At 45.2% G+C, this 14,861-nt stretch overlaps 2 protein-coding genes across 2 annotated transcripts; one reads left to right on the top strand and one right to left on the bottom strand.

The window, feature by feature from the left end:
* Positions 1-2,902: 2,902 nt before the first annotated feature.
* Positions 2,903-5,404, top strand: LOC100823132 (putrescine hydroxycinnamoyltransferase 1). Its single transcript, XM_003581585.4, has 2 exons — positions 2,903-3,576; positions 4,072-5,404. Exons 1-2 carry the CDS (start codon positions 3,160-3,162, stop codon positions 5,056-5,058), a joined length of 1,404 nt encoding a protein of 467 aa, XP_003581633.1. The 5' UTR covers positions 2,903-3,159; the 3' UTR covers positions 5,059-5,404.
* A 596-nt stretch (positions 5,405-6,000) lies between these two features.
* LOC100829555 (probable protein phosphatase 2C 44) lies at positions 6,001-10,562 on the bottom strand. The gene is made up of 5 exons (XM_003580464.4): positions 10,184-10,562; positions 7,375-7,626; positions 6,980-7,262; positions 6,693-6,847; positions 6,001-6,580 (listed from the first exon to the last, which is right to left on the bottom strand). The coding sequence occupies exons 1-5, from the start codon at positions 10,301-10,303 to the stop codon at positions 6,440-6,442; spliced, it is 951 nt and encodes a 316-aa protein (XP_003580512.1). The 5' UTR covers positions 10,304-10,562; the 3' UTR covers positions 6,001-6,439.
* Between the last annotated feature and the right edge of the window lie 4,299 nt (positions 10,563-14,861).

The following is a 14,861-nucleotide window of genomic DNA, read 5'->3' on the forward strand; positions in this document are numbered from 1 at the left end:
GGAGGAGTGATCTGCATTCTCAACGGCGCCATGTTTATTTTGTACTAGATGATGCCCCCGCACGTTGCTGCGGAAATTTTTATTTAACACATGTGAGTCTTGAGAAAATTTTTAGTTAACATACATGAGTGAAAAGAGTTTAGAAACCACCAAAAGTAAGAGCACTTTTCGGTAGGAAAAGAAACACTTATGTTTTCTACGAATACATTATAGAAATTCTTGATTGCACGGTTGCACCACATCGAAACATAAGAATTTTCTTTACAGCTCGTTTGGCAACCAAGAATTCATTTCATTTGATCAAAATGAAATGAAATCCTATCTGAATTTGGATTCCGGGTTAAAAAATCATGTTTGTCTACCACATGGAATTGAAGAGTGAGAGACAATTTTAGAGAAATGATGGCTTTTAGAGAGGAATTGAGACTAGTTATAGTGTGATTCCATGGAATTTGAGATTGAATTCCTGTGGCTAATTCCGTGCTAACCAAACAAGTTGTTTTTTGAATTTAAAATGAATTCTACAATTCTATGCCCAAATGGTGGGTGCCAAACGAGCCGTTAGAGATTAGATGCGTGACATAATTTTAATTGTCGCCAACGGAAATTTTATAGAGGTTGGACAAAATGAAACTGTTCCTACGGAATTAAGTGCCAAACGACCCCTAGCAAAAGCCTAAGGGTTTTAATTTAAAAAAAAAATCCTTAAACTATCAGCTTGTGGACAAAGTCCAAAATAAACCTCAACTTTTTGATCCCTGGAATCAGCAACATGTCTTAATTAATCCCATCTGATCTCAACCTACGTAATACAAAGTTGTTGTTGTTGTAGCAGTAAGTCCAAAACAAATTTCAACTTCCTAATCCTCAGAATCAGTATCCTGCCCTAGTTAATCCGTCTGATTCCGACCTTCGGAATCCAAATCCCGTTTGGAGGGACGAGATAGTTGACATGATGATAAAACTCGTGTTCTGCTGATTGAGCCGTTTAAGTGCTTGGTCGAAAGCGGAATCCCCTGGCTCGAATAAAAAGATTGATGAGATAAAAACTGTCGCAAAATCACTGCTAGAAAATAAGCTCAGGTGGTCTGCTTACTTGTGGTGGAATCAGCCCACTCAGGCTCATGTCCTAGACTTGACATGGGTGTCACATTTTTCTGGATTATTTCGGAATTTAACCGGCACTATTTTTTCAGTGGTAGGTGACGTACTCGTTAACAACGAGACGTCTGTGGTGACTTCGTCAATCTCTCATGATCTGCCGGCCCAGTTTTTCGAAGGTGCTCATAGTGGTAGGTGACGTACCTGTTAACAACGAGACGTCTGTGGTGACTTCGTCAATCTCTCATGATCTGCCGGCTCAGTCTTTCGGAGGTGCTCATAGGGGTAGGTGTGCGTGTGTGCGTTCATGCGTTTTTACTATGTTTCTAAAAAAAATATAATCCCTTCTGCGTACGGTACCAAATACCACGACAGTGACAAGTGACCAATTTATATATGAACGGAGGAGCGTTACGCTGATTGAGTCGGTGGTTGGCCGGTTCAGTTCAGATATCTACCCGAGATCTCAGTTGAAGGGTGCTAAACATGGCGAGGTTGCTCCCCATGCTAGTCAGTTACTGCTAGGACAACGACGAATGAGCTAAAGCCTTAATCCGAGAACGACCAAGTCCTTTTTGTTTTCCCTCTAAGCTTTCTTTGATTGGTATGGAAAATGAAAACCCAGGGCGCATCATTGATTATACTGGTCTTTCATTCCATTAGTTTTCTCGAACACGCGCGTATAAGCTGTTCATGATGTATCTGGGGGTTTAGCTGATAAGGCCTACATGTATGGTGAATTGGTGAGGGAGAATCATGCTGAGGGCTGCACGGATTTTCACTCTAATGGGTGTGTGAATGTGTCAACACTCAATACGGAGTACTACCACGCATGTGGTTTCGGTACGTACTTCCTGCATGTACAAGGAAAAGATAACTTATAGTGCGTTACGAACGTGCAATATCTATCAAGGACAGTGATTTTGAGTCGACAACACAAAAATGAGGTCGAGAGGAACTATCGAAACCACGCACAAGCACAACAACTCCAAAACAAGAGATGCGCACACCATGCATCGATCAACAGAAGATCGAATTCCCAAATGCCAGGGAAGAGACAAATTGAGAATCAATACTCCTCGGACCGGATTACTTGTCGAAATATTACATGTATCTAAACTGTCTTTTAAACATAGATACATGTATATTTGGGCAAATTTGATACAAATAATATGGGTCGGAAGAAGTATATGATGCTGGCTTACATATATGCATGCATGTTACTCCCTACGGCCGATCCATAAAAAATATCGTCCATTTTGTACTAATTGGTCGACACTTTTTATATGGACAGGTGGGTCACGCATGTCAGGCGCCACGTCGGCCAAGACACGACCCGACCCACTTTGCTGACCTATTACTGTTCTTGTTACATTCAGTCTCTCAATTATAACCACAAAGGTCATCTGGCTTCCGAGACAGTTGCGGGGTAAATACATATGTCCATTTTGGTGATTCATGCGCGTGCGTCAGTGGTAGTGTTTTGATGATCATACGTAAACGGCGTCGTTGACAAATGCAAGGACGTGGAGGAGGAGATCAACAAACGGTCGGGTCGTAAAGAAAGCCCGTCAACAGCGCTGAGTGGCACTTATATGTGCATATTTGAATTTTTTGAAGAGACCTGTTTAAAAAATGGTGATTATGTGTGACAATTAGCGATAACCATGTTTCTGTAAAATCTAGGTAAAAATTGTGGTTTTCTGAAATTCAGTCTAAGGGAAACACCGCTGATACGCTGCAAGTCCCAGCGCGAACTTCGCCCGCGCGCTGGTGCTGTCCTTATATATACCCCCAACAACACGATCGGTTCCACCTTCAAAGTTCAAACGCCTGGCCTGCAGGCCTTACAAGTGTCGATAACTCTCTCCCCCTTGATATGTAAGGACGTCAATACTCGATCACTCTCTCTAACACGCACATACAGCAACCTACGACACTGTCGACACAACATATGGTGACTCTCTCCCACTGATCTGTAAGGACGTCAATACTCGATTACTCTCTCGCGCGCGCCCCCACACACACAAACACATACCTCGAACCCACGGACACAACATGGTGAACGAAACCACCGATCAAGTGCACGGCGCCAACAACGATCCGGCAGCGACGACGACGACGAGGGTGGCGCCGGCGCTGCCGCTGCAGGAGCACCGGCTGGCGGTGTCGAACCTGGACCTGCTGCTGCCGCCGCTGGAGGTGAGCGTGTTCCTCTGCTACGCGCAGCCGGCGCCCACGGCGGCCGCGCTCAAGGAGGCGCTGGCCAAGGTGCTCGTGCCCTACTACCCGCTCGCGGGGGAGGTCGTCGCCAGCGCCCACGGCGAGCCCGAGCTGCTCTGCAGCGGCCGCGGCGTCGACTTCACGGAGGCGGTAGGCGGTTCGGAGCTGAAGGAGCTCCGGCTCGGCTTGGTGGACGAGGGCGTCCAGCGGCTCGTGCCCGCCAAGAAGCTGGCCGGCGTGGTTTCTGTTCAGGTAGTACAATGGATCTATGATCACCTTTGAAAAAGCAAAGGATGAAGTTGGATAACTACCCCACGGGCCACGTGACCCAAAACAGAGGCAAACAGTAGTACTCCGGATTTTTTCCGTGAATCACCACTAAACAGAGAAATTATTGTTACTGATTATACTTATGTCAAGATAATTCTGACTGCATAATTTTTATTTTTGAAAAAGAGGGCGATTTATCGCACACTACATAATTGAACCACGTACCCAGTAATTCTGATTGTAGATGAAACATGTGCGAACAAACTTACACGTACACATATTAACATCGTAGGAAGGTACGGCCGATGTATGAATTAACGGTCAAACTAATTTCTTTGAAGACCGTTATCTTGTTCCTCGATCGATCTTGAAATGCACAAACACATAACATACGTGCTTTGGCTACTCGTACTAATGTTCACAGCTCTTACTAATTGCATTGCATGGCACGTGCGTGCACGCGCGCTGCATGGACAGGTGACCAAGTTCAGGTGCGGCGGCATCGTCGTCGGCTGCACGTTCGACCACCGCGTCTGCGACGCCTACTCCTTCAACCTCTTCCTCGTCGCCTGGGCCGCCGCAGCCCGCGGCGGAGGCGGCCCAACACCGCCGGCCCCGACATTCCGCCGCTCGCTCCTCGCCCCACGAGACCCTTCGCCGCGCACCAACTCCACGGACGCCCTCATCGACCGCCTCTTCTCCCCTCTCAGCTCCGTCCCACCCCAGCAGGCGCCACCCTCCAAAGCAACCGCCGTCAACCGCATCTACCGCATCTCCGCCGCGGACATCTCCGCCCTGCAGGCCGCTGCCGGGCCGGGCCGCACGAAGCTGGAGTCCTTCACGGCCCACCTCTGGCAGCTCTGCTCCAAGTCGTCCGCCGCGGCCCAGGCCGAGCAGGCCCAGAAGCTCTGCTGCATGGGCATGGTCGTCGACGGCCGTTCCCGCATGTCCTGCTCCGACGAGTACAACGGAGACGAAGCCATGAAGCGCTACTTCGGGAACGTACTCACCATCCCCTACGGCGTGATCAGCGCCGACGACCTCCGCCGCCGCATGACGCTCGCGGAGGTGGCGCGCGACGTGCACCGGTGGGTGCGGGAGGCGGCGACGGCGGACCACTTCCGCGGGCTGGTGGACTGGGTGGAGGCCCTTCGGCCCAGGCCCGCGGCCGCCAGGGCCTACCTGGGCGGCACGGGCGGGGCCGACGCCACGGCCTGCATCGTGTCGTCCGGGATGGGCTTCCCCGTGGGCCGGCTGGACTTTGGAACGGGCCGGCCCGCGTTCGCGTCGTACCATTTCCCCTGGCCCGCCGGCGCCGGGTACGTGATGCCGATGCCCAGCGCGCGCGGGGATGGGGATTGGGTCGTGTACGTGCACGCGGCGCCGGAGCTGGTGAGGGTCTTGGAGGAGGAGGAGCACACGGTGTTCAGAGCCCTGGAGAACAGCTACGTGTTTGGGTACTGAAGAACCATTGAAGATCGATCGAGCTGGCTGCATATACGCCTCTAGTCATCCTCAGGTAATTAATTTGCGGGATAATGGATGGTACACCATGTATATATGTATGCATGTCGTATTGTCATGTGTGTAAGTTTAATTCGTGGTGGTAGTATTTAGAGTTTGTGTAAGTATGTACATGCATGGAGCACTTTGTAATATACAGGTATACGACCAAAACCAACTGCTTCGTTGGTAACTCTATTTCCGGGGAATAAACACTCCATGAGTCCATGTCACGTGATGTTGTAGTGATGTCTTTTGTGGCTGGTGGTAAATAAAAATTTAAAAGGAATGGCTGGTGGCAATCGGATTAAACAAAGTTGTATGGCGGTGATAAAGCTTTTTGGGCACACTAGCTAGCTTGCTTAGCTTCGGAATGCAGGGATAAACCCGCAAGTATTACTAATAGAGGAAAACGGACAAAATGAGAATTCTATGACGTGTTGGATCTTACAGCAAATAAACACACAAGTATTACCAAGGGGATGCTACATGCTAGACAGGAAAACATACAGTATCAACTTTGGTTAGCTATTCCCCGTCCAAAAAAAAACTTTGGTTAGCTGTTAGTTAATTAAGAGAGAATATGTATTGAAACTTCTAAAAGAATTTTTCTCCGACGTTAGAGTTCATATTTGATTTCCTTCAAAATTTATAGAAAGGATATTCATATATACTATGAAATTCCTTTGACTAGAGCATAGAAGGAACATGAATTTCTTTGTACTCCTCTGTCCGGAAACAAGTAATTTGGATTTTGTATAAGATTCTTATACAAATCCAAGTCAGTTACTTTACAAATCAAAAGTCAGTTACTTTCCGAGGGAGGAAGTTGAAAAGAAACACTTTACACATAATATGGATACTCCCTTAGACCAACCGGGTATGCCTAAATGGGTATGAAAATCAGGAAATTCGCCACACAAGCTTTTGATTTTTAGAAGAATATTTTTAAAAGAAATTCAGGCATAACCTTAATAACTCCTTAACATCACTGGTCCATTACCAATTCTCCATCACAACCAACCAAGTACACTACGAGATGATCCGCAGATTGACGGGAATCTTATGACGGTTTAAATATGCACAGATGAATGAGACGCACTAGCCGCTACTCACTACTGACCTCAAGCCTCAACTCTCACTCTCCAGTCTCCACCATCTTCCTTGCAATGTTCTAATCTCAATCCTGTTCACAGCTACTAATAGGTACAAATAGCAAGAACATCCACTTCAGAAACTAAACCGGAACAATGACGATTACGACAGATTCCGACATCGCTCATGGATCTAGAAGTTGAAAAAGTCGGAGGTCGGTGTGGTGCACGCAGAGGAAGTGATCAATTCAGCAGCGGAAACGGATGACGATGCAGGAGATGTCGTCCTTGCTCTTCCTCGCAAGAGCTTCAGTCGTCAGCCGCTTTGCTGCTGCCTGGGGGTCCTTTGTCGACTTCACTAGATCAACGGCTTCCTGGTTCTTCATCACCTGAATTAATTCAGCGAAGGTACAGGTTTATGAACTGATTTGCAAATTTCAGATACAGATGAAAGGACAAGATTAATACAGGAGAAGGTTGAGAAACAGCTGTAGTACAAACCTTCCATAATCCATCGCTGGCGAGTATGACGAACTCGATATTTGAGTTTATAGGTACATGCCTAACATCAGGTTCTGAACTCAAGTGCGTCTTGAGGCTATGGTCACCGAATGCCCTGGCGACGGCAAGTTGGCCATTTACCCGAGGGACGTCACCTGTTAGCAAGCCATATACAATATAATTATGCAAATGCACTATATGCAGTTATACCTTGTTTGACTAAGAACAATAACGAAACATTTAAAAAAGGGAATGATGATGAGACAGTTACACGATAAAAATCATACCAGGAAATGTGGTCACAAAGCCACCCTGCTGTTCAATCCTCTGCCTTTCATTGGTTGTATGGGGTTCATGGTCCACGGTGAGCTGATTAGCAGCACCTCTTTCACATAAAACAGCTCTGGAGTCACCAACATTTGCTATCCACATATCCTTGCCATCCACTACAATAGCAGTAACTGCCGTTGAACCGCCTGGTCCAAGTTGTTTGGCATTTTCTAGAATATATTTGTTTGTAGAGCCATATGCATTTTTAATTGCTTCTTGGGGGTTAGTCCAGAAGAGAGGCTGCGCCAATGAGAAAAGGGAAAGTAATAAGATGAATATTGATGTGTAGCAACGCCAACAGATACTCCTTGTTTTCCAAAGACAAAATAGAAGGCCAAAATCAAGAGTTTACCTCCTTCAGTATGTTGCAAAAAAGGTTGGCTCTCAAGTAACTTGGCACACGGTCACCCAAATGGCCATCAAAAATGGCAAACAGACCAAGCTCATGGTTCTTTTCATACTTATACTCTGCGACATGGTAATCCTCCATATCATGACCAGATTTCCCTTCCACCAAGTGGAATCCATGTGCCACTTTGGTGCTTGACAGCTTACTTCGACCCTTGCCAGTATCAGTAGACGACGAATGAAGACATGTTGCACTCTTTACAGACATAAAGAGATCGGAAAGAACAAACAAAACGTCAGTATATTAATGTTAAAGACTAACCAAAAGAAGGATGAACAAAAGGAAATGCAGCAGCATCAGTTCATTGTATCTCAGTGTTTTTTTCTATTTCAACTAAGGACAGTATGCTTTAGTGAAGAGCATTTGATCAGCCAATGTCAGACATTCAGACTGAAGTGATCTTAACAGAGCATGGACAAGAATACTGCCGGATCCTAGTTGAAAAATGAGACAAATACCAAACCCTAAAAGAAACATGAGAAGAGGCTCACAATCACAACAGTGTTGTTCACATGCACACCGAAGTTCATGTTCATCAAATAATCAGGATCATAAATGGCAATTGTTGGGAATTATTCCCTCCGTTCCATAAAGATTGGCGCCAATCTTTATGGAACAGAGGGAGTATAATAATCTAACATACTACCTCCATCCAACAAAAGATGTCTCAAGTTTGTCAAAATTTTGATGTATCTAGACATAATTTAGTGTATAGATGCATTCAAATTTGGTCAAAGTTGAGACATCCTTTGTTGGACGGAGGGAGTATTAGGCTCGTCCCAACGCACCATTTACGGAGTTCAAAAGTTACAACTTACTATGTTCAGTATTTTTACACAAATCGACGCAATAATCCAACATGCATTTGAAAGAGTAGGCACAAATCTTGAGAAAAGAAGAGTAGGCACAAAATAGAGTACCATGCCTTTCAGTTCGTACAGTAAAATCAAATTAAAAGTATTGGCTGATTAAAGAGCTTAACTATATGCTGTGCGGTTGTAATGATTTAGGTGAAGAATAGTTATTTTCCTAAGTCCAAGTGGAGCACCCAAGGACTAGGACTAGAAAGGAAACTACACTGACATCACAATGCACCCAAGCACTTGACAGGTGGAAGACAAGCACGAATCTTCTTAAAAAAATGTTTTTCCATCAAAATCAACAGCACGCATGGCTGAATCCTGAGTACCTCATGCTACCTAGTTCTACAACTGGCAACACACTAGCAATATGTTTTAGTGAAAGAACATCCAATCAGCCAATATCGGACATTCAGACTGAAGTGATCTTAACAAAGTATGGACAAGAATACTGCCAGATCCTAGTTGAACAATGAAACAAATTCCAAACCTTAAAAGAAACATTAGAATTGGCCAATAGGGTCAGAATCACAACAGAGTGTTCACAGGCACAGCGAAGTTCCATGTTCATCAAACAATCAGGATCATAAAAGGCAATTTCTCAGAATTGTAATAATGTCACATATTCACCATTTTCGAAGCTCTAAACTTAGAACCTGTTATGTTCAACCTTTTTACAAAAAACTTGATGCAATAATCCAACATACATTCGAAAGAGACGGCACAAAATACAGTACCATGCCTTTCTAGTTCCTGCAGCAAAATTAAAAGTGTTGCTCGACTAAAGAACTTTAGTTTGTGCCGTATTGTTGGTAATTATTTAGGTGAAGAATAGTTATTTTACTAAAGTCCAAGTGGAGCACCCAAGGACTTGGACTGGAAAAGAAACTGCGATGACATCACATTGTACAACTGATATTGGACTTGACAGCTGGAAGACAACCATGAATCCTCTTTAAAAAAAACGTTTTCCCATCAAAACATAGTATACAGCACGCATGGCCAGATCCTGAGAATCTCAACACTAGCAGGCCATTCACCACAATATAATCAAAACCCTCATATAAACTAATCACTTCCCATGACAGCACCAAGGCAGAGAGAAAAACAACTTTCCCTAGGCCGGAGCCGAATATCATTCCGTTTTTCTTTTTACCAGGCAAGAGACACGTAAGTAGAACGGAATAAATAATACAGCAATCGATCCGTTTGCTTTCAGAGAACCGCTACCGGTAGTTGCCGATAAGTACAAGGCTGGACACGATTTTGCATTAACTGGGTGGTGGACAGCAGTTTACTACTAGTACTAGACGACGACTAGTAGACGCAGTGCAAGGCTCCAAAAAGGTACAGGTTGCTTACGGCGGCATAGTGGCATGACTTGCCGCATGCGTACCAAGTCAAAAAGGGAGCGACGTCGCCAAAGTCCAACTTTGCTTGGAAGTTGCCAACCCAGAGCTTTGAAATCCTGTGACTTCCAAGTTACCACTTGCACCTCTAGCTTTAACCCTTTTTTTTTAATCTACGGTTCCTTTCACAAATTAGTTTACCAACGGTAGTGAAAAACGAAAAATTACTACAGTAGTAAAATTATTGTTGTGTATCCCTAATCTGTCGACCTCTCCTCTGCATCGTCGTACCTAAGGTTCCTCGTGGATCCAATTCGACAGTGTAATCGGAGGGATTTCGACTCAGGAACAGGTTAACCACAGGCTCCTGCTAACCAGCCAACCAAACTTGTGTATTCAATCACACACCGGCACATCAAATCAAAACAGTAACGGAATATATGCATTAAAAAAAGGAGGAATTAACTTGTGCAATCGCAACAGGAAAAAAAAGTGTACAACCAAGGAAGTAATCAAGCGAGGCGGTGCCGGTGGTTTAATTACCCGGATCATGTTGAGTATATCGGGCCGCTTCTTGCCGCCGCAGGAGGAAGAGGAGGAGGACCCAGCCGCGGAGTGGGAGCAAGACGTCGACGCCGTCTGCCGCTCCATCCGTCCGACCATGCCAAGGAGAACAGCCCCCGCCGGCGGCCGCTTCGATCACCCCTGCACGGACGGGGTAAAGATACTAGAGATAGAGGAGGAGGAGGAAGAAGAAACTTTCGGGCGAAGAAGGGAGAAGGCAGCGCACGGGGGAGAGGAGAGTTCTATCTTTTGGGTTTTATGGGGGCCGGTGGGTTTGCTTGTGCCGATCAGATTAATTTTGTGAGGCCGGAGCTGCGGACACAAGGAAACGCTTGTGGTGTGTGGCGTGAGGAGAAGAAGACGACGAAGAAAAGTTGAGAGGGAGAGAGAGAGGAGTCGTTGGTTGCTGTTTCGGTCGATGATTGTGGAGGAGGTGCGGGCAAGTCGTGGGTCCCGCCGCACCCTGGGGCGGAGGAGGGGTGAAAGGCTGAAAGCAACAAGGAAAGAAATCGGCTCTGTGCCAAATTTACCCGATGCACCGGATCAGCGAGTTCATATATATATTTTCTCTCCCCGAAAATAAGTGACTCGAGTCTCTATAGATATTTGGATTTGTATAAAAATTTATACAAATTCAAATCACTTATTCAACAAGAGAAATGCTAGAGAGAGGAAAAAGGCACGTTAAAATTCGCTGGAGAGGTTTTATTTATTTATTTATTATCATTATTCACATTTAAAATTCGCCGGAGATATTATTCATTTTAATTTGTTGTTGTTATGTTGGAATTTGTTTAGGTACGTACTCCGTACTACGTATAGTATAAACCATGCAGGATGCATGTAGTCCTCCCAACGGGTTGTCAACGTGTGGTTATATACGGATGTACGATTGTCTGGTTGAGTCCGGCGATGACGACAAACGGCTGCATCCGACTTGAAGACATGTGTTATTTACGTAATTAGTTTGCATGAGTCACACATGTTTGTTTTTAATTTGACATGGCATATGTTGTTTTGTGTGTGCCCTCTTTACGAACAAACCGACAAAATGGTTCGATAAAATTGTTGTCGGCGGTTTCGCGTGCATGTATTTATTATGCTTGTACCACACAAGTTTGCTTATGTTTGATGACGTATACATGATTTTTATGGATTGTCGTTAAAATTACATCATAGGTTGGATATGGCACTAGCAATATAACGACAAATATGTGTTCCATGTGCGAAATAACAATTTTGCACACTTTCTTTATTTAAACCGGCTGGACACCTTATTGGAAAGTATTAAACGAGTAGAATTCCACGTGAGCCACATGGCTGCGACATTGTCACGTCATCAACAACGTTTTACTAGCGTCGACGTGGTTAAGAGGGTTAGAGACAACATGAAACTTCGCTCACGGCATGCACCGGCGAATGCATGAGGAAGACAACGTCATTTTCCTACAAAGCTTTGTCTGCAATTTTGTTTTAATCTAAAGGTAGTCTCGTAAGAGCTGATTGATTTAATATATGGCTTAGGCCTTCTCGTAAAAAAAACTCATAATTCATGCACATCGGTAACAGTAATTAGATTATGGTGTAAAAAAAATCCGGAGGTACACAAAAATGAACTTTGAAATGAAAACAATAAGCCAGACATTAAAAATATATTTTTAGCAAAAAAATAACATTGTTTGCGTTTTATTTCGGCTATCTATTTCTTTCACGGTCTTAAAAACCTCTTTTTTTTTTGGTTAAGAACTGCGGGCTTCCGGGAAGTTTCCTCCGCCCTGCATTCGTTGGTGACAGCGCTAGGTGCACGCAGGTGTTGTACTAAAGTGGTGTGCTGGTCATCTTTTCATTTGTTTTTATGTTTCTTTAACCAAATTGAGAAGGTGAGCATGATTTCCATATGTCTTTTCCTTGGCCGTGTTAGGTTGCTGCTAAAACCCAATTTATAGATTACCATGTCGGACCCTCGCCGGAAAGGGCACAGTAGGTGTCACGAGCCATCCATTTTCTAGCAAACACATTAAATACATAGAAACGATTTTATCTCTCTAAGATGTACTCCTTTTTTTTTTAACAAAGCAACAAAAAAAATCACTTGAAGCATACGTCAGATATTATAGAGACACATCTTCGACGTGTGTACCAGATTTAGAAGATACGATCGAAATACTCAATTAAAGGCTATAAGATATCCATTCTAAATCTAGACCTTCTCTAAAAGAATAAATTAAGCTTAACAAGCCATTTTTTTCCAACAGCTACAAGATATCAAGGATTGCTTTCCTATGCTCTAATAAGTCTTCCTAGCAAAGTAATAAAAGATCTTTTTTTTAATCTTTCCCTCAAGCTTCGTATACATACCATATCACGGTATTAATCATAGGTAGAACACACAATATACAAAACTAATGCCTCCAAGATTTCCATTGACGTGGACAAGAGAAAACAAAGAGAGGGGATATCCATGCCGTGAGTATCCATGCATTTCATGGTCCCTGGGGTACCATGAGACAACTTATTACATGTAGTGTGTATCCATGAACTCACTCCGTGTACGCTGTATATATATAGAAAACAAAGAACACTAAAAACCAAACGTAACTCGGAATGGCCAGCGGACTCCTCACTCCGTTTTCAAATTCTTGTCGTGATTTTAGTACAGATTCGGAGTCTCGGATGCAAACCCCGTCGACAGCAAGACGTTTATCTGTTTACGGTAACTCTGTCGATCTCGGAACTCAAAGAATCGTCCGTGGCGACCTTGTTACTCTCGAACTCCGTGGCTCCGGTGTGCGGTACCCGTTGCGTGGCTACAGTAATGCGTATATTTCACGTGCTTTTGGGAAAAAATAATCAACGGGGGCGGGAGGAAAGGCATGTAGTACTTATTGATTATTCGAGTGGAATATATCTGGTGCGCGTGGCAAAATGGGCAGCCAGCGTTGTTTGGCGCTGTTGCCGGTTGACCTGCGCAGAGGCGGCCGGGGTCGCGCGTCGCCTACCGCCGCCCCCTCCTAGTCGTAGGACCAGCTAGCCGCGGTTGGTTGGATGGTAGCCTGGCGGTCAGAGGCCATGTAGCCAGTAGCTAGCAGTAACCTTGCCGGCCCGGCGGCCCCCTGCCCTGGTCGGCCATCCTCCCGCGTCGCGTACTAGGAAGACGAGCACCCGTCAGGCTCAGGGCTCAGGGAAGGCCCGTGGTGGGGCAGGGCCAGGGGGACACGCCCGCGCGTGTGTGGGTGCGTGCGACGGACCGGGACGCGGTCGTCCCGTCCCGTGGATGGCTGCAGTGCTGAGTGCTGCTGCCTCCGGGGTTTGGGCTGGATGAGGTGACCTGTCAGCCGTCACAAGCGGCTTTGGGCTGCGTTTCAGGGGGTGGGCCCCGGGCGAGCGCTTTTGTGCTGGTACGGCCCGCGACTTCAGCAGTAGGCGTAGGCCGTCGTCGGGTTCTCTGAAGGCAGCCGGGTTATTAAGCCTGGGAAATTCTTCACGTGGCCGCTCTGATTGATTTTTGCCCAACAAAAACAACCTAAAATGACTTATTAATCAACACTAACTGACAGTGTATATTGCCGGCTGGAGCCTGAGCGATTGCCTTAGTTGGCCGGGCGGTGGCTCCGCCGGTGGTTGAACAACGAGCGCATGTAAGTATGTGATGTGTATCTACCTAAGATGCAGTAGTCAAACATTCTCTTTAATTAAAAAAAAAGAAACATTTCGTTGCTGGCATCAAGAAAGAACACCAATTATATCCATCCAGAAAATGCGATTATTTTATAATGAATGTAGTCAAACTTTGCTCACTTCCACCTTTGATATATAGATACATGTTGGGCTGGTCAAATAAACATAGTCAAATAGTATCATAAAAATTAATTATGTACGACGTCGTATTAAAAGAACCGTCACGTTACTCGCTAGTTGTTATAATATCAAATCCAAACCAACATGTATTGTTACCCGCACAAAAAAACATGTATTGTTTAACAGAAGAAGAGAAATCATCGGGCCCACCGTCACCAGTGAAAGGCACCCATGACCCATGAGATTATGCACGTCCAGTCGATTAACCTCTCTCTTTTTTCTTGTTATAAAACGAACGCAAGTGATTACTGCTGCCTCCAATCCAATTAAGTAACTTTGTACTAAATTTGCAGATCATGCATAACGTCCTGATGGTCACGGCACATGTAAGATTAGCCTTTTGGATGGTAAAAGCCAATCCATCGAAGACGGTACCCAGAAACAAACAAATGCGCGACAAGTGATCTGTAGGCACGTAGCATTGAGCATTGACCCAGGCGGTAATGGTGCCGCCACCACGGGATACGCAGATCAGAGCAACGAGCAGGTGATGACTGATGAGTGCGCTGTATGATTGCTCAGGGAGTGCCGGAGTGGAGCCGGTAGCGGCCAGCATTGTCTATTAAGTTTGTCGCCTTACACGTCAACCGAGGAATCTCAACGTATGTATGGATAACGAAATGGAACTGCTAACATTAGTTTAACTGAGGTACAGCCAGGCACCAAAGGAACCAGGCGACTTTCCAGCGGAACAACACACGTATAATTATGTAATGCATTTGCGCCCGCAACTTCTGACCTGTGTATATCTACCGGTCATGTGTATAACAAGACTTGTAAGAAGAAAAATCAGAAACTT

The sequence above is a fragment of the Brachypodium distachyon genome, chromosome 5 (assembly GCF_000005505.3).
Source record: "Brachypodium distachyon strain Bd21 chromosome 5, Brachypodium_distachyon_v3.0, whole genome shotgun sequence".
Taxonomy (NCBI): Eukaryota; Viridiplantae; Streptophyta; class Magnoliopsida; order Poales; family Poaceae; genus Brachypodium; species Brachypodium distachyon.